General features: G+C 45.6%; 1 protein-coding gene across 5 annotated transcripts in view; it reads right to left on the minus strand.

The window, feature by feature from the left end:
* The window catches only part of LOC139279792 (uncharacterized), a 54,242-nt gene extending 31,089 nt beyond the window's left edge, over positions 1-23,153 (minus strand). For 4 of the 5 annotated variants that reach the window (XM_070899013.1, XM_070899014.1, XM_070899012.1 and 1 more), the window contains exons 1-6: positions 22,851-23,153; positions 18,581-18,679; positions 9,670-9,945; positions 3,342-3,635; positions 1,255-1,319; positions 386-554 (exon numbers count right to left, since the gene is read on the minus strand). In XM_070899013.1, the coding sequence (XP_070755114.1) occupies positions 386-554; positions 1,255-1,319; positions 3,342-3,635; positions 9,670-9,945; positions 18,581-18,679; positions 22,851-23,073 (1,126 nt within the window). In that variant the 5' untranslated portion in view covers positions 23,074-23,153. The remainder of the gene's footprint in view (positions 1-385; positions 555-1,254; positions 1,320-3,341; positions 3,636-9,669; positions 9,946-18,580; positions 18,680-22,850) is intronic. The other variant, XM_070899015.1, reaches the window with a different exon arrangement.
* Positions 23,154-24,223: the final 1,070 nt, after the last annotated feature.

Genomic DNA, 24,223 nt, shown 5'->3' on the forward strand with positions numbered 1-24,223 from the left:
ATTAGGGTCTTAAAATGGAGGGAGGTAGAGAGACAGAGGGGTTTAGGGAGGAAATACAAGAGCTTGGGACCTAGGCACTGCGCCAATGGTGGGGTGAAGAGAGGCAGAAAGAGATGCATGAGGCCAGAGTTTGAGGAAGAGAGTTTTGGGGAGGCGGGATGTTGATGGGTTAGAGGAGGCTGTAGGGATAGAGAGGGACGAGACTGTGAAGGAATTTAAACATGAAGTCAGGATACAGGCAGCAGAGTTTTCGAAGTTGGCCAGGAGAGTAATTGAATGTGGAAGTGACAAAGGCAAGGATGAGGGTTTCAGCGGCAGTTGGACTAATGTTACACGGAGTATCACATACAGTAAATAGCATTTTACACACTGTCTATTTCCTTACTCATTTTCTTCATCAGTGATTTGCCATCCCTGAATCTGATGATATTCCTGCTGTCCATATGTTTTCCCAACTCTCGTGAGATATGTGGATAGCCGTCGACTGCCAGTCTTTTCAGAAATTGTTTTATCATAGTTGGACTGAACCACATTAATCTGTGCAAATTCTCATTCTGAAACACAGGGAGAGAACCTGAAGACATGTCAAACATCATCTGTACCATCTACCTGTCCAGACAAAGCCAGTGCATTTCCAGCAATGGTTCCTCCTTCTTCCCTGCGGTCACCTCCAGAGTTTCCCCAAGAATCTATCCCTGGCCTCTTCTTCACTTCTATGTTGTCCCTTGGACATATCATCCGCAGGCAGGCAGGGATGATCTTCCACACATTCTATCTCTTCACCACTTCGCTCACTCTACTGTCCAACATCAAGTCTTGGATGAGCCAAAACCTCCTTCAGCTTAAAGTTGGCAACACTGAAGCTGTCATTTTTGGTGTTGAGTCACAAACTCTGCTCCCTTACTACTGATGCCATTCCACTCCCCCTGCCACTCGTTGGGACTGAACAAAACTGTGTGCAACCTCAAGACATTCAACCAGTGGCTCCGTTTCCAGTTTTGTAGTGAAGGGTGGTGACAACAGTACCCAGGAATTTTACTCCAGTTCCTTTTTAGTTTGCTCCTATTCTGAACCAGTTAATGTTGCCTAATTAAAATTTACAGCAAGCACCAGCTAAGTGATATCGTACCGCCTCAAATGGGATCGCAGACATTGATCACATGGTCATGTCACACTCAATGTCACAGATTATTACAAACACTGATTTCAGGCTGCATGAAACTACATAGAGGAGGATTCCTTTGGAATACAAACCTGTTTAAGTACATGCTTCTGTAACAGGAACCTCATTGACTTTACTGTCTTCACCCACATGGAATCTGAAATGAATTAAATGAAGCAAACTTACAAGATGATCATGGCGGGAGAGGGAGAACAATATTGAATTTGTTGGCATCAAATCTTGGCCTATATAACAGCAGATCTCCCATGGCATTGCTCATGGTATGTCTGTTGCTACACCTGATAACAAATATTATCAGGAAAATATTTGTTCTCCGTATTGGGCAACATTGGCAAGGTCATGTTTATTGCCCATCACTACTTGTATTATCTGGTTATGAACGTGAAGCTCTAGGCCACAACATCTAGTTAGGATTAAATAGTACAGGGTGATGTGATGAGTTTAACTGTTCTACAGGCGGTTCCTTTCTGGCTTGCTTTCTTTTGTTTCCAAAGTGTGTAATTGGTAAGGTCAGCCATTACCAATTTATGGGCATTCTGGCTCCTTTGTCAGTTGAAGGACTATCAATTATTGGAGACTTTCTACAAAACATTCTAACTGACTGCCTTTGTTTTAGTGACAGACAGGAACTGCACCTTAGACACACTAATAAACAAGCTTGGAGAGCGCTTTAACCAGTTGCTGTGAGCTACAAAGGTTTTAGGAGGAATTCATGCCTGAAGTTTACACAAAAGGTTGTTTTCATTCTGTGAGCTAAAATGAGCAAAGTCCATCCCACAAAGCTGAATGAGAAGTTTTCCAGATATTGGGCTAGAGAGAAACTATTTCTGGTGATTGGGGAATCTAGAATTAGGGGACGTAGCCTAAAACTTAGAGCCAGGCCTTTCAGGAGTAAAATAGGAACACAGTAGACGACCATTTAGCTCTCGAGCCTGTTCCGCCATTCAGTAAGGTCATGGCTGCTCTGTGACCTAACTCCATATACCCGACTTTGCACCATATCCCTTAATATTTTTGATTTACAGAAATATATCAATTTCAGATTTAAAATGAACAATTGATGTAGCATGAATTGCTGTTTGCTGAAGAGCGTTCCAAACTTCTATCACCCTTTGCGTGTAGAAGTGTTTCCTAATTTTTCTCCTGAAAGGCCTGGCTCTAATTTTTAGGCTATGTCCCCTAATTCTAGATTCTCCAACCAGCAGAAATAGTTTCTCTCTAGCCCAATATCTTGAAAACTTCAATCAAATCACCCCTTGATCTAATCCCAGGAAATACAACCCTAGTTTGTGTAATCTCTGCTCGTAATTTAACCCTTGGTATCATTCTAGTAAATCTACGCTGGACTCTCTCCAAGGCCAGTATATCCTTCCTAAGGTGTGGTGCCCAGAACTGAACACTGTACTCCAGATGTGGTCTAACTAGGGCTTTGTATAGTTGTAGCACGACTTCTACCCCCTTGTATTCTAGTCCTCTAGATATAAAGCCCAACATTCCATTAGCTTTTTAAATTATTTTTTGCACCTGTCCATGACATTTTAATGGTCAGTGTACATGGACACTCCAAGTCTCTTTGGACCTCCACTGCTTCTAGCTTTTTACCATTTAGAAAGTACTCTGATCTATCCTTTTTTGTTCCAAAGTGGATGACCTCACCTTTGCCTACATTGAAATCTATTTGCCAGTTTTGCCCATTCACTTAATCTATTAATATATTTTTGTAATTTTATGCTTCCATCTACACTGCTTACAATGCCACCGGCAAATCTGGATATGTGGCTCTCTATACCGTCATCGAAGTCGTTAATAAATAGAGTGAATAGTTGAGGCCCCAGTAAGACCACAGCTGGAGGAGTGTGCGCAATTTTGGGCTCCACGCTGTAGGAAGGATGGAGAAGGTACAACACAAATTCACCAGGATGTTGCCTAGTATGAATATAAATATGATGAAAGAAAATTGGGGCTGTGTTTGTTAGAACAGAGGAGATTACAGGATGATTAGTAGAGGTGTTTAAAATTATGAAGTCATGAGAGTGACTCCAAAGAACAGAACGTGGTCACTGCACCAAAATCTCCAGTATTAGACATCTGGAAACTGGCCATGGCAGTCTGGGAGTGCTCCTAATTTCAGAATCCTACATCCAACCGTTGCTCTCACCAATGGATGTCGGTAGCAAGATCTTATCTCCTCTGAACTTGTGAAATGTTTCCACCTGATCCTCTTTGGTTTTCAGTGATAAAAGAACAGCATGTAGAAACTTTCTTTCATACCAAGCAAATTCCGGTTTTCTAAACTTGATAGCGATTGTGTAAAAGTCCTGTGATGTCAAATGCTGCACAGTGTAATGTTTCCAGGGTGAATAAATACTGAGTAGCCCAGCTAGAGCCTCCAAATCCACTTTAGTCACATCCAGATCTTTAGCAGCTGCCATTGATTCGCATAACACTTTCCCTTAAAGCAACCGAGAAACAAACATTAATAAACTATTATAAGCCTGCTGACTCCCACAACTACCTTGATTAGACTTCCACCCCGCTTCCTGCAAGAACTCTATTCCATACTCCCAGTTTCTCCATCTCAGTCACATCTGTTCTGACAATGCCACCTTCCACACCAAAGCTTCCCATCGTTTTCCTCAACTGGGGATTTCCCTCTACCGCAGTTGATAGGACCCTCGATTGTGTCTGAACTCAAGAGTCCGGAAGGCTGTAAAATGCCTAATTGAAAGATGAGGTGCTGTTCCTCAAGCTGACATTGAGCTTCATTGGAACTGTGTAGGAGGCCGAGGACAGAGAGGTCAGAGTGGAACAGAGAAGTAAAATGGCAAGTGACTGGAAGCTCAGGGTCCCACTTGCAGACTGAACAGAGGTGTTCAGCAAATGCGTTGGGTCTCCTCAATGTAATGGAGACTGCATTGTGAGCAGTGAACACAGTGTACTAAATTGAAAACAGAACAAGTAAATTGCTGTTTCACCTGGAAGGAGTGTTTGGGACCCTGGACGGTGGAAAGGGAGGAGGTGAAAGGGCAGGTGTTACATCTCCTGCACTTGCATGGGAAGGTGCGTTGGGAAGGGGAGCAGATGTTGGGGATGATGGAAGAGTGGACGCAGAGGAAACAGTCTGAAAGCTGAGAGCCGAGGGGAGGAAACATGTATTTGATGGTGGCATCGTGCTGGAGGTGGCGTAATTTGGAGGCTGGCGGGGTTGAAAGGGGAACCCTATCGTGATTCTGGGAGGGAGGTGAAGGGGTGAGGGCAGAAGTGCAGGAAATGGGATGGACACAGTCGAGGGCTCTGTCAACCATGGTGGTGAGGAATCCTCGGTTGAGGAAAAAGGAAGATATATAGGAAGCACTGGTATGGAAGGTGGCATTGTCAGAACAGATGCAACGGAGAAAGTAAGAGAACGGAATAGAGTGCTTACAGGAAGTGGGGTGGAAGGAAGTATAATCAAGGTAGCTGTGGGAGTTACAAATATACGAACAATGACGGACAGGTAAAGACCATCTGGTCCATCGAGCCAGTCCCACACATTTGCGATACCTTGTGTATCACAACATATAAATCCACCCTGCCCGAAACCATGTGATCTCCTGGGAGAGACAAACAAAACAGATTAAAAACCCAGGCCAATTTGGGAATAAAAATCTGGAAAATTCCTCTCCAACCCATGTAGGCGATTGAAATTAGTCCAGGAGATTACTCTGGCCATTAGTACCTACCTTCTGTAAGAGGTGATCTCCGCCACAGCCAGAAACAAATCCAGCTTTCACTTGAAGGAATTCAGCGAGTCTGCATCCACCACATGAAACAGCAGCTTGTTCCAGAGGTCTACTAGTCTCTGGGAAAAGAACCACCTCCTGACATCTAATCTAGATCTAACCCTATACAACTTAAATTTGTGACCCCTGGTCCTGCCTAACCTATTTAATTGAAATAAACTGTCACCTAGAACACCATCTATTCCCTTCATTATCTTATAAACCCCAATCATATTTCCCCCCCCCCCCCCCCAAGTCTACGCTGCTCTAAGGTATAGAGTCCCAACTCTTTTAGCCTATCTTGATAACTAAGATGCTTTAGACTTGGAATTAGTCTAGTGGCCCTCTTCCGCACCCTTTCCAGAGCCTCAATATCACCCACCATGTGAGGAGACCAAAACTGGACACAGTATTCCAAGTTTGACTAAGGTCTTGTACAAGGACAAAACAGTCTTGTATTCAATTGTCCTATGGATACACCCCAACACCCTATTTGCTCTAGCTATCGCTGCACGGCACGGCTCATGTACCTTTAAGGATGTGTGCACTAGAATGCCCAAATCTCTTTCTATCTCCACCATCTTTAATGCCTTCCCTGGAGGGTGTACAAATGTTGAGCATTTGCCCTGCCCATATGCATAACAATCTAAGTTATACATCATTTTCCAGTCTTGAGCCCAAACTCCCAACACATTAAGATCTGCTTGAAGCAGACGAACATCTTTTATAGTTCTAACACTCGCACAGATTTTGGTATCATCTGCAAATTTGTAAATTGTGCTAACCCCAAAATCCAGATCATTAATAAAAATAGTAAAAAGCAACGGGGCCAACACTGATCTTTGCGGGACACCACTGATCTCCAAACAGATCCAAATCCATCCATAACTACTCTTTCCCTGCGTCCTGCCAGCTAGTTCTGAATCCAACTCAACATATTTCCACTAATACCAGAGGCTCTGATCTTATAAAGAAGCCTCTTATGCGGTACCTTGGCAAAAGCTTTTTGGAAATCTAAGTAGACAATGTCTATCTGGGCTTCCCTCGTCCACCAACTTTGTGATTTTTCCAAAAAATACAATTAGATTTGTGAGACATGACCTCTTTTTTATGAAGCCATGTTGGGTGTCCCTAATATGTCCCCCCCAATCCAAGTATTCATATATTGCATCCCTTATGATTCTTTCAAGCATCTTACCTATTACTGATGTTAAACTGATGGGCCTATAGTTATCTGGGTCTGCCTTGCCACCTTTTTTTAAAAATGGAGACAACATTAGCCTCCTTCCAATCTGTAGGAACCATTCCAGAGTGCAGTGAGCTATTAAACATACAGGCCAGGGACTCGCACAGCACATGTCCCATCTTCCGGAGGACCCTCGGATGGATATCATCCGGCCCGGCTGCTCTATCTATTTTCAAGTTCTTAATTCTCTTTGAAACAATATACTTATCTATGTTAATGTTATTAACAAAACTAGTATTGTTAAATTCTAATATTCAAGAATCATCTTCAAGAGTGAAGACTGATGCAAGGTACTCATTTAATATTTCCACCGTACTCAGTGAGTCCTTTGTAACCTGTCCTTGAACACCCTTTCAGTGGCCCAATACAGTCTTTGATAGTCCTCTGACTCTTCACACAACCAAAAAAAACTCTTCCCATTACTGCCACAGTTGTCTACAATCCTTTTGCCCATTAGCCTTTTTGCTGATCTAATAGCAGCCTTCATTTTCTTTAGTTGTTCCTTATTCAACCCTATTTATTTGAGTGTTAAATGTCTTTAATTTATAGAAACATTTCTGTTTATATCTTATTTGTCTGTGTACATAGCTAGTCAGTCACCTTGGCTTTTTTCTTATCACATTTCCTTCTTTTGTTGGTGGACTTAGTGGTTATTGGTAGATAGCCTAGCCCAGATATGGAGATAGAGAAGTGAGGAAGTGAAAGGAAGTCAGAGATGGACCACATGAAGGTGAGGGAGGGGTGGTAATGGGAAGCAAGTTTACTGACATTTTCCAGCTTGGGGTGACCTTCACGATGTTGAATGTGAGGGGCCCGGTAATGGTAATGCCATTGAATATCAAGAGGAGTTGGTTAGGGCTCTCTCCTGCTGGAGATGGTCATTGTCTGGCACAAATTTTACTTGCCACTTATCACCCATGTTCACACCACGATCCGTTCACCCATCGCCCCTGTGCTCACTGACCTGCATTAGCTCCTGGTTCTCGGTCCAACAACGCCTCGATTTTAAAATTCTCATTCTCGTTTTCAAATCCCTCCTGCAGCCCTACAACCAACGTTCCCACTAAGCTACGCAGCTGTCTGGAGGTCCTGCACACTCCGGCCACTGGCTTTTCAATGGGAGATTTTGCACATGCACGAAATTTTGAAAGGGCCATGCAGCCCGCGAAAGGGACCGCGCAACCAAAAATAAATAAGGGGACTATTGGATACAACCCTCCGAGATCTCTGCGTTCCTCCATCTCTGGCCCCTTATGCATCTGCCACCTCCTTCACCCCATCACTGGCTTTCGTGCCTTCAGCCATCTAGAACCCAAGCTCTAAAATTCCCTCCGTAAACCGCTCACCTCTTAAGACACAACATAAAATCTAACACTTTGACAAGCTTTTTGTCACCTGTCCCAATATCTCCTTCTTTGACCTGGTGTCGATTTTGTCTGATTACTCTCCTCTGAAGTCCCTTGATACATTTTACTATGCTAAAGGCGATGTATAAATGCAAGTCAATGTTGTTGTATTCACTGACATCGCTAGTTCAGCCAGAATATCCTTTTCATACCGACTGTCCACCATTGCAGCCCAGCTGACAATCAGCTGCTCCCCGGGCTCATTGTATCAAACACCGATGGGACACAGAGCAAACACTCCAATCCCCACACGGGACACAGCACAAATCTTCCAATCCCCACACGGGACACAGCACAAATCTTCCAATCCCCACACGGGACACGGAGCAAATCTTCCAATCCCCACACGGGACACAGCACAAATCTTCCAATCCCCACACGGAACACAGAGCAAACCCTCCAATCCCCACACGGGACACAGCACAAATCTTCCAATCCCCACACGGGACACAGCACAAATCTTCCAATCCCCACACGGAACACAGAGCAAACCCTCCAATCCCCACACGGGACACAGCACAAATCTTCCAATCCCCACACGGGACACAGCACAAATCTTCCAATCCCCACATGGGACACGGAGCAAATCCTCCAATCCCCACACGGGACACGGAGCAAATCCTCCAATCCCTACACGGGACACGGAGCAAATCCTCCAATCCCCACACGGAACACAGAGCAAATCCTCCAATCCCCACACGGGACACAGCACAAATCTTCCAATCCCCACACGGGACACAGCACAAATCTTCCAATCCCCACACGGGACACGGAGCAAACCCTCCAATCTCCACACGGGACACAGAGCAAATCCTCCAATCCCCACACGGGACACAGCACAAATCTTCCAATCCCCACACGGGACACAGCACAAATCTTCCAATCCCCACATGGGACACGGAGCAAATCCTCCAATCCCCACACGGGACACGGAGCAAATCCTCCAATCCCCACACGGGACACAGCACAAATCTTCCAATCCCCACACGGGACACGGAGCAAACCCTCCAATCTCCACACGGGACACAGAGCAAATCCTCCAATCCCCACACGGGACACAGCACAAATCTTCCAATCCCCACACGGGACACAGCACAAATCTTCCAATCCCCACATGGGACACGGAGCAAATCCTCCAATCCCCACACGGGACACGGAGCAAATCCTCCAATCCCCACACGGGACACAGCACAAATCTTCCAATCCCCACACGGGACACGGAGCAAATCCTCCAATCCCCACACGGGACACGGAGCAAATCCTCCAATCCCCACACGGGACACAGCACAAATCTTCCAATCCCCACACGGGACACAGCACAAATCTTCCAATCCCCACATGGGACACGGAGCAAATCCTCCAATCCCCACACGGGACACGGAGCAAATCCTCCAATCCCCACACGGAACACAGAGCAAATCCTCCAATCCCCACACGGGACACAGCACAAATCTTCCAATCCCCACACGGGACACAGCACAAATCTTCCAATCCCCACATGGGACACGGAGCAAATCCTCCAATCCCCACACGGGACACGGAGCAAATCCTCCAATCCCCACACGGGACACAGCACAAATCTTCCAATCCCCACACGGGACACGGAGCAAACCCTCCAATCTCCACACGGGACACAGAGCAAACCCTCCAATCCCCGCACGGGACACAGCACAAACCCTCCAATCCCCACACGGGACACAGCACAAACCCCTCCAATCCCCGCACGGGACACAGCACAAACCCTCCAATCCCCACACGGAACTTAGCACAAACCCTCAAATCACAGCACTGGACACAGCGCGAGCTCCCCAATCACCACACAGGGCAGAGGGCAAACCCTCCAATCACTACACAGGATACAGTGCAAACATTCCAATCACTACATGTGACAGGGCACAAACCCTCCAATCACCACATAGGACACAGTACAAACCCTCTAATCAGCATTCAAAGATGAGAGAAGCTGCCTGTCATTGGTTAGATGATTCTTTATCGTTCTGCCCTGGGTTTCAAGTGAGACGGTAAATGGAAACAGTATCTCGCCGTCCCCCCCCCCCCCCAGGTGACACCTACCTGCCTTTGGCTCCAGCTTCAGGTATAAGGTGTAAATGGTGTCAAGATTCGCAAAGTTGAAGCAATTTGAAAGAATATCACAATTCCCGCTGACTCTGATCATCGCTTTCGCCACATTAACCAGAGATTCTAGTTCTGCAGAACAGTCCAGATTTCTGCAGTAATTATCCAGGTGTTGCAGCCAGCACTGGTTGAGATAACATCGAGTCTCGGTACAGACCGTGGGGTGCAACACTGTCCCCGGCTGGAGCTCCTGGATAAGGGCTTCGATATCAACTACAAAACATGAAAGAACAAATTCGCAGTGACAGACACAGGTGGTTAACATGCAACAGTTGTATAATTAAATGTGTAACACAGTACCTAACTGAAACAGAACTAAACATCTTCAGACAAAGGTTGATAAATGGAGTTGAGGCACAGATGATGATCTAATTGAATGGTGGAACAGATTCGAGGGGCTAAATGGCCTGCTTCTGTTCCTTAAAGCAGCCACCAGCCCAGAAAATCTCTCTCGATTTTTTGTGTCTGTGCCCATCTCTCTGCCAACACCATGCGACACCCCTCTCCCCATATGTTTCTTTCAGTTCTGTTCCTTAGAGCCGGCGCATTTTCTGTCTCCAATCTCGATTTCTGAGGATCACTGTCTCACTTTCTCCCCTAACAGTTATTTTACACAAAGGATAGCTCCACACAAAACAGGAATGAACAGAGTCTCATCTAGCCCCAAAGAATAACCAGAATAAAACCACATGGACAACTCGGCTACGAATTTGCATTGGCTCAGGACACCACAAAAGTACACCCAGTCCAGTAAATCCTGCAAAGTCCTCACTAACATCTGGGGACTGGTACTAAAGTTGGAAGTGCTATCCCACAGACTAGTCAAGCAACAACCTGACATGATCATACTCACAGAATCATGTAATAATAGAGAAATGGCAGAAGTATTGAATAACTACTTCACTTCAATTTTTACTAAAGAAGATAATGAAATACACACTTCAGTCAAGAATGAGCTTAAAAATGAATGCTGCTGTGATAGAAAGGGAGAGGCCTGGACTAATAATCTGGAGACGCCAGTTCAAATCCCACCATGGCAGTTTGTCAATCTGAATTGAGTTAATTAAATAAATCTGGAATAAAAAGCTGGTTTCAGTAAAGTGACCATGAAGCTATCGGATCGTGATAATCATCATCACTGGAAATCGAGGCAGACTTGCTTCCACTCTAAAAGTGAGTTCTTAGGTGACTGTACAGTCCAATACGGGAATTACAGTCTCCGTCATAGGTGGGACAGACAGTGGTTGAAGGAAAGGGTGGCTGGGACTTGTTTGCCGCATGTTCCTTCTGCTGTCTGCGCTTGATTTCTAGATGCTCTCGGCGACGAAACTCTCCCGGATGCTCTTCCTCCACTTAGGGCGGTCTTTGGCCAGGGACTCCCCTGTATCGGTGGGGATGTTGCATTTTATCAAGGAGACTTTGAGGGTGTCCTTGAAACGATTCCTCTGCCCACTTGGGGCTCACTTGCCGTGTCGGAGTTCCGAGTAGAGCGCTTGATTTGGGAGTCTTGTGTCTGGCATGCGAACACTGTGGCCTGCCCAACGGAGCTGGTCGAGTGCAGTCAGTGCTTCGATGCTGGCCTGATCGAGGTCGCTAACGTTGGTGCGTCTGTCCTCCCAGGGGATTTGCAGGATCTCGCGGAGACATCGTTGGTGATATTTCTCCAGCGATTTGAGCTGCCGACTGAATATGGTCCACGCCATACAGGAGGATGGGTATCACTACAGCCTGTAGACCATGAGCTTGGTGCCAGATTTGAGGGCCTGATCTTCGAACACTCTCTTCTTCAGGTGGCCAAAGGCTGCGCTGGTGCACTGGAGGCGGTGTTGAACCTCGTCGTCGATGTATGCCCTTGCTGATAATAGGCTCCCGAGGTATGGAAAGTGGTCCACCTTGTCCAGGGCCGGGCCGTGGATCTTGATGACTGGGGGGAGGGGGCAGTGCTGTGTGGCGGGGTCAGGTTGGTGGAGGACCTTTGTCTTACGGATGTTTAGTGCAAGGCCCATGCTTTCGTACGCCTCAGTGAAGATGTTGACTATGTCTTGGAGTTCAGTCTCTGAATGTGCACAGACGCAAGCGTCATCCGTGGTCCGCGTACTGTAGCTCGATGACAGAGGTTGGGACAGTCTTGGATCTGGCCAACAGATCCATCACATACCCAATCCAGGGGTCAAGCAGGGCTGCGTCATCATGCCAACCCTCTTCTCGATCTTCCTCGCTGCAATGCTCCACCTCACACTTAACAAGGTCCCGCTGGAGTGGAACTAAACCACAGAACCAGTGGGAACTTGTTCAACCTTCGCCGTCTCCAGGCCAGATCCAACACCGTCATAATAACCCAACTGGTTCACTAATGGCCTTTAAGGAAGGAAACCTGCTGTCCTTACCTGGTCTAGCCTTTACTCCAGACCAGGCAAGTCTTAACTGCCCTAGCAAGCTACTCAGCTGCATCAAACCGCTACAAAAACATACAATAAAAGTAAAACCGGATGGACCACTTGACATTGATCGAGGCATTTGATTATACAGGACCAAAGCACAACCAGCCCAGTCAACCCTGCAACGTTCTCCTCACTAACATCTGGAGACTTGTGCCAAAATTGAGAGCTGTCCCACAGACGGCCTGACATTGTCATACTCACAGAATCATAGCAACATCCCAGACTGCTCCATCACCATGGGTATGTCCTGCCCCACCGGACAGTGGTATACAGTCGGGAGAGAGTGGCCCTGGAAATCCTCAACATTGACTCTGGATCCCATGAGGTCTCATAGCATCAGGTACAGCTATAACCACATGGACTTCTTGCTGATTACCATCCAACGCCCTCCCTCAGCTCATGAGTCAATTATGTGAACACCACTTGGAAAAAGCATTGAATGTACTCTGGCTGGGTAGCACCACTACTGACCAAGCTCTGAAGGACATAGCTGCCAGTCCATAGCTGGGCTTGTGGCAGGTGATGAGAGAACCAACTCGAGGGATTAACCTACTTTACCTCATTCTCATCAATCTACAAGTCACAGATGCATTTGTCCATGACAGCATTGGTACGAGTGACCACCGCACAGTCCTCATGGAGACGAAGTGCCATCTTCACACTGAGGTCACCCTCCATCATGTGTGGCACTACCACCGTGCTAAATGGGATAGATTCAGAACAGATCTAGCAGCTCAAAACTGGGCATCCATGAGGCATTGAGCCATCAGCAGCAGAATTGTATTCCACCACAATCTGCCTCGGCATATCCCTCACTCTACCATTACTGTCAAGCCAGCCAGCCAACCCTGCTACAATGAGGAGTGTAGAAGAGCATGCCAGGAGCAGCTCCAAGCGTACCTGAAAATGAGGTGCCAACCTAATGAAGCTAGGACTACATGCACGCTAAACACCAGAAGCAAAGCTGGTTAATCCCACAACCAATGGATCAGATCAAAGATTTGCAGTTCTGCCGTATCCAATCGTGAATGGTGGTGGACAATTAACCAACTAACAGGAGGAGGAGGGTCCGCAATGACGGTGGAGCCCAGCACGTGAGTGCAACCGACAAGGTGGAAGAGTTCACAACCATCTTCAGCCAGAAGTGACGAGATTTTGATCCATCTTGGCCTCCTCCCGAAGTCTCCAATGGGCCCCGTAAGCTGCACTGTCTCCTGCGCAGCCTGCCTCCCCCAATGCACGGACCATTCACATTTTAGCACATGCACCATATCTACAACATAAAAGCTGGTGAGTGGCCTGCACGGGACCTCTCAAGCCACTGTGGGCCGCATGTGCATGCACCTTAGCGGGAACTCTGGTCCCCGCACCGCAGGTGCCAGTCTCCAGCCAATTCGATTCACTCCACGTGACATCAAGAAACGGCTCAGCATACTGGATACAGAAAAGGCTACAGGCGACGACAACATCCTGGCTGTAGTGCTGAAGCCCTGAGCTCCAGAACTAGCCGCGACTCCAGCCAAGCTGTTCCAGTACAGCTACAACTGGCAAAGTGAAAATTGCTAAGTTTTCTCCTGTCCACAAATAGCAGGACAAATCCAATCCGGCCAATTATCGCCCCATCAGCCTACTCTCAATCATCAAAGCGATGGAAGGCGTCATCGACAGTGCTATGAAGTGGCACTTACTCACCGATGCTCAGTTTGGGTTCCGCCAGGACTACTCAGCTCCAGAACTCATTACAGCCTTGGTCCAAACATGGACAAAAGAGCTGAATAACAGAGGTAAGGTGAGAGTGACTGCCCTTGACATCAAGGCAGCATTTGACCAAGTGTAGCATCAAGGAGCCCGAGTAAAATTGACGTCAATGGGGATCAGGGGCAAAATTCTCCACTGGCTGGAATCATACCTAGCACAAAAGAAAATGTTGTTGTTGAAACCGAATCTGTCCCAGGATATTGCTGCAGCAGTTCCTCAGGACAGTGTCCTAGGCCCAAGATCTTCAGCTGCTTTAATGATGTTCCCTACATCATAAGGTTAGAAGAGGGGATGTTCACTGATGATTCCACTATGTTCAGTTCCATTCAAAATTCCTCAGATAATAAAGCAGTCCATGCCCACATGCAGCAAGACCTGGACAACATTATGGCTTGGGCTGATAAAAGACAAGTAACATTCATTCCATGCAAGTGCCAGGCAATGACCATCTCCAACAAGACAAGAGTCTAACCATTGTCGAATCCCCCATCTTCAACATTATGGGGGTCACCGTTGACCAGAAACTTAACTGGACTAGCCACGTAAATACTGTGGCTACAAGAGCAGGTCAGAGGATGGGTATTCTGCAGCGAGTGATTCACCTCCTGACTCCCCAAAGCCTTTCCACCATCTAGAAGGCACAAGTCAGGAGTGTGATGGAATACTCTCCACTTTCCTGGACGAGTGCAGCTCCAACAACACAAGAAACTCAACCATCACCCAGAACAAAACAATGCCTGATGGGCATAATCCACCACTTTAAACATTCACTCCCTCCACCACCAGCGCACCACGGCTGCAGTGTGCAACATCTGCAAGCACTGCAACAACTCGCCAAGGCTTTTTCACCATCACCTCCCAGTCCTGCGACATCCAACATCTGGAAGGACATGGGCAGCAGGCGCATGGGAACACCCCGTTCTCCCCCAAGTCACACACCATCCTGACTTAGAAATATATTGCCGTTGCTTCATCATCGCTGGGTCAAAATCCTGGAACTCCCTACCTATCACCACTGTTGGAGTAGCTTCACTACACACACTGCAGCAGTTTCAGGAGGAGAATCACTGCCACCTTCTTGAGGGCAATGAGAGATGGGTAATAAATGCTGGCCTTGTCAGCGACACCAACATACTGTGACTGAATAAATGTTTTAAAAAGTAAACTAGGATGAAGATAGCAGAGGCACTAGTTTATATATAGTTTGTGGTGGTGTTTATACCCCACACAAGTCTCCTCCCATTCCATCTACCTAATCTGAGCCTTTTAGCATATCTTACTATTCCTTTTTCTCTCATATACTTGTCAATTTCCTTTTGAAAGCATTGAAGATACTACCCTCAACCACATCCTGTGGTAGCGACTTCTACTTCTAACAATTCTCTGAGTAAAGAAATCTCTCCTTATTTCCCGATTGGATTTATTCGCGACTATCTTGTATTTATGTTCTCTAGTTTTGGATTCTCCCATAAGTGAAAACATTCTCTCCACATCTACCCATTCATAATTTTAAAGACCTCGATCAGATCTCCTCCAAGTCTTTTTTTCTGACGAAAACAGCCCCAACCTGTTTAATCTTTCCCAATACTTGTAATCTCTCGGTTCTGGTACCATCTTTGTAATCCTTTTGCACTTTCTCCAGTATTTTATGTCCTTTGTATAGTATTCAGATCAGAACTCACACAGTACTCGAAGTACAGCCTGACCAGGGACCTATACAAGTTTAACGTAACTTCAGTATTTTTGAATTCTATACCCCAGAAATAAATTCCAGTGCTTTGTTAGCATTTTTAACTGCTTTGTTGACCTGCAATGGCTGTTTTTATTGATTTGTTCACCTGTATCGCTAGATCCCTTTGCTCTTCTATGCCATTCAGTTTCTTACTTTTAAGGTGTGGGTGATGTTTCTATTTTTCCTACCAAAATGAATCATCTCTTATTTATCCATGTTAAAGTTAATGCGCAACTTAACTGCCCAGTCAGCAAGTTTTCTAATGTTTTCTTGTATTATGTTGCATATTAGCTAAATCCCCCAGTTTGGTTGTAAAAACCAAACAGGTCGACTAGTATCCGTAGGGAAGGAAACCTCCTTGGAAACAAGGGTTCACGGATGGGATGGGACTTCACCCAGAGCACGAGAAATATCTTGAGAGTTCAAAAATCGCAACAGGCCCTAACCTCAGATGCACTGCACACCGGGGTATGTACTAAAAGGAGAGGTTAATGATGTGAAGTGGTTATGTTACTGGACTAATAATCCAGAGAACGTGATTCAAATCTCGCCACAGCAGTTTGAGAATTTGAATCCAGTTTTAAAAAAACCTGAGGAAAAAGCTGGCATCATTAAAAGTGACCATGAAGCAGTCAGATTGTTGTAAAAACCCAACTGGTTCACTGTATTCTTTAGGGAAGGAAACCTGCCGTTCTTACCCAGTCTGGCCTACATGTGACTCCAGTCCCACAACCACATGGTGGACTCTTAACTGCCCTCTGAAGTGGCCCAACAACCCAGTCTGTTGCATCAAATCGCTACAAAGAATAAAAAAAACACTACATGAACTGTAGCAGTTCAAGGAGGCCCACCACCACCTTCCCAGGGCAATTAAGGATGGGCAATAAACGCTGGACTTGCCAGTGATGCCCATATCGTGAGAATGAATTATTTTAAAATATCGTAGTTAGGTTTATTTTCCCACAGAGCACATTCTGATTCCTCAGCCAATTCCAAAAGGACTTCTCTGGCCTGTGACCCCCCCTCCCCACATTCAATACCAACTGGTGCCAATGGATCCTCAGCAGTTCCTACATGGGGAATTCTTTAGCTTGCAGTTATCTTGGCCGTTGGTAACAACCAGTTCCACCAGATTCTCAGCGGCATCGGAACAGGAATTTTTTTTGCCTTTTGCAATTCATTTTAAGAGGCAGATTTACTCTGTATAATATGGGATATCCAACTCAAACGTCCCCAATGGGTGCACACAAATGTGACACATATGGTAGTGTCCATTCTGGGTGAAGATATCACAAACATAATTGTGATGATCAGCAATGGTCAATCGGCTCATGCATTGTGGACAGTGTTTCAGACCCTTGGGGAAGCAGCAAGCCAACACAGTAATGGTGCTCAATGATGAGCAGTGACACCCAGAAAAGGGGAACTGCCCAGATCCATGGCTGGCATCAGTGAAACTTTTGACAAATTTATGAAAAGGAAACTTAACAACCAAGAACTGTGTGAACAACATTAAGAATAGCAACAAATTCTTGAGTGTTCGGAATCTACACAATCTACATGAATGAAGAAAGTCCCAAGGACAAGAGTAACCACATCTTTAGCAACAAAGCCCCAAAGTTTACAGCACAGGAGGATGCCATCCAATCCATCATGCCTGTGCCAGCCCTTTGCTGGAGTTATTCAGCACTAAATCCATTGCTCTGCTCGCTCCCCAGAGCCCTGTACCTTTCTCAGAGTCTTGTAAAAGTTATTAGTTCTTTACTCTTGTACTCTATGACCCCACTTATAAAACCTAAATGCTACTGGCCTATTTACGGTTTTATCTACCTGTACTCTTACTGGCAGGGTGTTATGTATTTTGAACCCCTAGGTTTCTCTATTCATCCACACCCGTCAGCAGTTTTTCCATCGAGTGCATGCTACTATTTTTTGATTTCCTCCCAAAATGCATCACCATAAATTATCCACATTAACTTGCATCAGCTACCTATGTGCTCACTCTGCTAACCTGTCTGCATCTTCTTGCAATTCTCCTCTGTTTGTCAAGTCTAACAAGTCTCTTCTGAGGCACCTTATCAAATGCCTCCTAAAAATCAATTTACACTGCATCACCTAAACTACCTTTATCAAGTCAGTCACTTCCACAAAATGCTCTTATTAAATTTGCCAAACTATACTTGGCTTTAACAAATCATTGATTTCTAAATGCTTATTAATTTCATCTCTAACTGTGTGCCCTCAACTGATGTTAGACTAACTGGTCTATTGTTACCCACATTATTATTTTCTTCCTTTTGAACAAGGGTTTTAAATGAGCTACTTCCCAGTTCCATGGCACAATTTTCAGATTGAAAAATTATGGTCAGAGCCTCTGCTATCTCCTCTCTGACTTCCTTCAACAGCCCAGGGTCTATGCCCTGAGGTCAATCGTGAGCTCTGCTGTTTTATTCAGAAATAATGACTTTTCTATAGTTAGCTCTAAAATTTGTCCCATCTCCTCCTCCATTACACCCACTGTTACACATCTCAGATCTATAAGAGATATTCTTAGCATCTCTCCCACATTTCTTTTAATTTGTTGTGGGCTACACTGGCAAGCCAAGTACATATTTATTGCCCATCCCGTTAAGGGTCAAGCGCTAAATATGGGATTACGCCAAGTGTGGATTACAGACAAGGCAAGTGTTACGGTTTCTCCTTGTACTAGGTGGGTTTTAACGTCACTTTGGCGAGTTTCTGATGCCAGTTTTTTCAAGTTCAATTTAACAAGTTTCCATGGACTTCTGGGTCGCTCTAATCCATTACAACTAGGTTACTGTACCCTACACTCAGGAGTTGCCCTTCAGACCATAGCATGACACAATGAAACCCCTCGTTGTATGCACTGAATACTCAGTCACAGCACGAACCTTACCTGAGATAAAGCAGCGAGACAGATTACGTTTCAGTTTACGAATCCAATGTTTCTGCCCTAGAGATAAGTATCTTCTCGGCAACCGAATTAAAGCAAGTTCTGTACCAAGAAATACATAAAGGTTACTGCAACAAATTGCATTTATATAGCGCCTTTAATGTAGTAAACTATCTTAAGGCAGATCACAGGAGCGTTTTTATCAAACAAAATTTGAAACCAAGCCACATAAGATGATATTAGGACAGGTGACCAAAAGCTTTTTTAGCGAGGTAGGTTTTAAAAAGTGCCTTAAAGGAGAGAGAGGTAGTTAGTTGGAGGGTTTAAGGCGGGAATTCTATAGCTCAAGTGCTAGGTGGCTGAAGACATCACCGCCAAAGGTGGAATGTTTAAGATCAGGTTGTGCAAGAGGCCAGAATTGGAGGAGTGCAAAGATTTTGGAGGGTTGTAGGGCTGGAGGAGGTTACAGAGATAGGGAGAGAGGAGGCCATGGAACGATTTGAAAACAAGGATGAGAAATTTAAAATCGAGGTGCTGTCAGACCAGGAGCCAATGTAGGTCAGCAAGCACAGGGTTGATGGGTGAACGGGACATGTTGCAAGTTAGGATACAGGCAGCAGAGTTTTGATGAGTTGAAGTTTATGGAGGCCAGCCAAGAGAACATTGGAATCGTCAAGTGTAGGGGTAACATACTCTAAATCAGGCTATTTGGCCCAGCGTGTCCAGCGTTCAGTTCCCATGCGAGCAGAGTTAACAAAAATGAGAACACATGGAATTAGAGGCAAGCTACTGACATGAGTCGGGAATTGGTTACGAGACAGAGATATTGAATAATGGGTATGTTCTCCAATTGGAAGGAGGAAAGAATCACTTGCCTTTATATAGTGCCTTTCACCACCGCCGGATTTCCCAAAATGCTTTAGAGTGTAGTCACTGTTGCAATGTAGATGAAGGAATAGAAAGCTAGATATCTAAATTTGCTGGTGTCACCAAGTTGGTTGGCACAGTAAATAGTATCGTTGGGAGCAGAAATTTGCAAAGGGACATTGATTAAATGAGTGGCCAAAACTATGGCAGATGGAGTAATGTGGGGAAATGTGAGATCATCCACTCTGGACCAAAGAAAGATAGAACAGGTATTTTCTAAATGGCAATAAGCTAGGAACTGTGAATGATGAGAGATTTAGGGGTTCCAGAACAAAAATCACTAAAATCTAGTGAACAGGTACAAAACTTAATTTAAAAGGCTGATGGAATATTGGTCTTTATCTCAAGGGGGCTGAAATACAAACAGGTGGAAATTGTGATAGTTTCTAAAACTCTGGTTAGAACCCATTTAGAGCACTGCTTTCAGTTCTGGGCACCGCACCTTAGGAAGGATATATTGGCCTTGGAGAGGGTGCAGCGCAGAATGATATCGGGGCTAAAATGGTTAAATTAAGAGCGACAAGTTGCATAGACCAGATTTGTATTTCCTTGGGCATAGAAGATTAATGGGTGATGTCACTGAAGTGTTTTAGATGATTAAATGAAATGATAGGGTAAAGAGATAAACCATTTCCTCTGGTGAGGAACAAGGGGGCATAACTTTAAAAAATGGAACTAGGCCATTCAGGGTGATGTCAGGAAGCACTTCTTCACAAAAAGGGTAGTAGAAATCTGAAACTCCTTTCACAAAAGACTGCTGAAGCTGGGGTTCAATTGAAAATTTCAAAACTGAGATTGATAGATTTTTGTTAGGCAAGGGTATAAAGAGTTATAGCATCAAGGCGGGTAGATGGAGTTAAGATACAGATCAGCCATGATCTAAGTGAATGGTGGAAGAGGTTCAAGGAGCTGAACAGCCTACCCCTGTTCCTAGTCACATTTACCCACTCTGTCCCCATATCCCTTCAACCCCCTTTCCTTTATTCATCCATCCAACCTTGAATAGTTTCTGCCTGATCAACTAACCCTGGAAGTAAATTCCACACCCACACAATTCTTCATGTAAAGAAGTTTTGCCTAGCCCCTGTTCTAAATCTCACAGTTAATCTCATATCTACAGCCAATTCTTGACCCCTCAACTATTGGAAACAGTTTGTTTCCAGCTACCCAGCCCCATCCTTTCATAATTTTAAACACCATCATATCATCCTGTAACTGCATTTGTAATGTCTAAAAGCTTGTAATGTCTGTAGCGCCACACTGTGGATGTGGACGTATTGTGTACTGCAACTACAGAGTTAATAATAAACAGAACCAGGCATGTTCCGGAGGCTTCCGACGAGAGCTACCTGCCATGTTAGAAGCTGTGTGTGCTGTGCTCTGTGAATATATCACATTTGCAATATAATCATACACATTTGACATCACTGGGTCACAGTTGGTTGCTCTACCAATCTCTTCAGCTGTAACTGGCAGTTCATCAATGTATGAAAAATAAAACACTTCTTCCCTATCGGGTGTAACTTGTGATGGGGAAGACAATCTAGACATTGCATCAGCATTACTGTGATGAGCTAAGCATCTGTATTCAATATCATATGTATATGCTGACAAAATCGAAGCCCATCTCTGCATTCGGGCTGCAGCTAATGTTGGAACTGGGGACTTTGGATGGAGGACTGCTGTCAGGGGCTTATGGTCTGTAACGATGGTAAACTTACAGCCATACAAGTATTTGTGAAACTTCTTGACCCCAAAAATTAATGCCAAAGCTTCCCTTTCAATTTGCGCATAATTACTCTCACTGGCACTGAGAATGCGTGAAGCAAAAGCAATTGGTTTCTGCTCCCCACTACTTAATACATGAGAGATTACTGCCCCAACTCCATAGGGAGGCATCACATGCTAGCTTAATCTTCTTAGATATGTCATAGTGAATTAACATGGTGCTCTCTACCAATTTGCTTTTACACTCCTTGAATGCATACCTCATTCTTTTGACCACTTCCAATGGACCTGTTTTTTCAATAGTTCATTCAGTGGATCTAATACTGTAGCCACATTTGGTAGGAACTTCCCAAATAGTTCAAAAGACCCAAGAATGAACAAAGTTCAGTGACATTCTTGGGAGTGGGTGCATTTCAGATTGCATCCAGTTTTCCCATAGTTGGATGTCAACCATCTTTGTCTACTCTGTACCCTAAGTACTCCACCGAGTTTTAAAATAACTCACACTTACGAGCAGACACTCGTAATCTGTGCTTCTCTAGCCGTTTGAGGACTTCATTCAATATGTTATAAATTTTCCTATTTGGTGCTGAAATTAGTATGTCATCCAAATAACATACTACCCCTTCAATACCTTGCAAAATTTGGTTCATCACCCCTTGGAATATGGCAGGGGTGGAAGACACTTCAAACGGTAGCCTATTAAATTGATACAGGCCTAGATGAGTATTTATAGTCAAACATGACTTGGACTCCTTATCTAGTTCAAGCTATAAGTAGACATTCGTAAGATCCAGTTGAGAAGATCTGACCACATGTCAGTGTTGTGAACAAATCTTCTATATTCAGCAATGTATTGGGGACATTACCCTCTAGAACCTGATTTACGGTTACTTTCTTCCAACAGACCTGCCTGCCATGTTAGAAGCTGTGTGTACTGTGCTCTGTGAATATATCACAGCATTGTTCAAATGAAGAGAGACAATTTTTCAAGTCTTTCTTCGTATCTGTTTTTCCTTACACCAAGCAGCATCCTTGTGAATCTGCACTGTACCCTCTCCAACGCCTCAATATCCATCATTTAGTGTGGAGCCCAACACTTCACACAGAAACAAAAGCAAAATGCTGGAAACCTGAAGTAAAAAAAGAAAATGCTGGAAATACTCAGCAGGTCAGGCAACATCTGTAGAGCGAGAAACCGAGTTAACGTTTCAGGTCGTTGTTCTAATGAATGATCATCGACCTGAAACGTTAACTCGGTTTCTGCACAGATGCTGTCTGATCTGCTGAGTACTTCCAGCACTTCCTGTTTCTATTCCAATACTGCACTCTAATTGAGGTCTTAATACGCTTTTATATAGGCTCAGCATTCCCCTTAGTTTATATATTCTAAACCACATAATGAAACCGAGTGTTTCATTTCTAATTTTTTTTTACATTATTGACCCGAGGTGCTGCCCTTTGAACCTCTTGTCCCCCAAATCGCTGCTCTCCCACAGCCCGGGCCTGCTCCCACTCACAGGCCGATCACTGCTACTCACGCAGTGATCTTCAGCGGCCCCTGCTCAACCCATTGCCCGCCTGCTCAATAAAGGCTCTGACTGAGAGACACTCTCACTTCGTAAACTGCGATAGGGCTTTTTGCCGGCCCTGGTTCCGGATAAGAGCGGGGACGGTTCCAAGGCGTCCAAGTCCGACAACGACATCTCAATGTCAGAGTCCGAGTCCGAATCCGAATCCGAGTCAGAGTCAGAGTCACAGAGCGGGCCGAAGCCCGGCTTCATGATTGACGGCCACTCTCGCGGCAGCACCAGCACCGACTCGTGCTCATTCTTCGACATCGCTGGGTAAAAGTGCCGCTCCCACCGAACCAGACGTAAAGCCAGTCGGACCCTGCCCCGCGAGTCAGGCCGCTCAGAGATTGAGATTCGACCAATCGGGATCCGGCCCCGCCCCCTGTCGCAGTGTTGCTGTGCCGAGTGTTGCTGCTGGGTTCCCATTGTCCCCTTCCCAGTGTCACGATACCCCATTGTGGCCATGCCCCAGTGCCCGCCCATGCCACAATGTCACGATACCCCATTGTGGCTATGTACCACTGTCACGATGCCCCAGTGTGGCCATGTACCACTGTCACGATACCCCATTGTGGCCATGTACCACTGTCACGATACCCCATTGTGGCCATGTACCACTGTCACGATACCCCATTGTGGCCATGTACCACTGTCACGATGCCCCAGTGTGGCCATGTACCACTGTCACGATACCCCATTGTGGCTATGTACCACTGTCACGATACCCCATTGTGGCCATGTATCACTGTCATCATGACCCAGTGTAGCCATGTACCACTGTCACGATACCCCATTGTGGCCATGTACCACTGTCACGATACCCCATTGTGGCCATGTACCACTGTCACGATACCCCATTCTGGCCATGTACCACTGTCACGATGCCCCAGTGTGGCCATGCCCCAGTGTCATGATTCCCTAGTGTGGCAATGCCCCAGTGTCACGCTACCCCATTGTGGCCATGCCCCAGTGTCACGATACTCCATTGTGGCCATGCCCCAGTGTCACGATACCCTAGTGTGGCAATGCCCCAGTGTCACGATGCCCCAGTGTCACGATACTCCAGTGTGGCCATGTCCAAGTGCCATGATGCCCAGTGTGGCTGTGCACCACTGTCATGATGCCTCAGTGTCACAATACCCCAGTGTCGCCATGTCCCAGTGTCACAATACCCCATTGTAACCATGCCCCAGTGTCACGATACCCTAGTGTGGCAATGCCCCAGTGTCACGATGTCCCAGTGTCGCCATGCCCGGTCGCCATGCCCCAGTGTCGCATGCACTGTGTTTTGAATGGGCTCCTTGGGTAAGGAGACCAAATTTCACCCTCTGCGACCATAGTGCACAATCTCTCTTCATCCTTTGCGACCTGTCTGCAGCCTTTGACACGGTTGATCACACCATCCTCCTGCAACTCC

The sequence above is a fragment of the Pristiophorus japonicus genome, chromosome 14 (genome assembly GCF_044704955.1).
Source record: "Pristiophorus japonicus isolate sPriJap1 chromosome 14, sPriJap1.hap1, whole genome shotgun sequence".
In the NCBI taxonomy this organism is placed as follows: Eukaryota; Metazoa; Chordata; class Chondrichthyes; family Pristiophoridae; genus Pristiophorus; species Pristiophorus japonicus.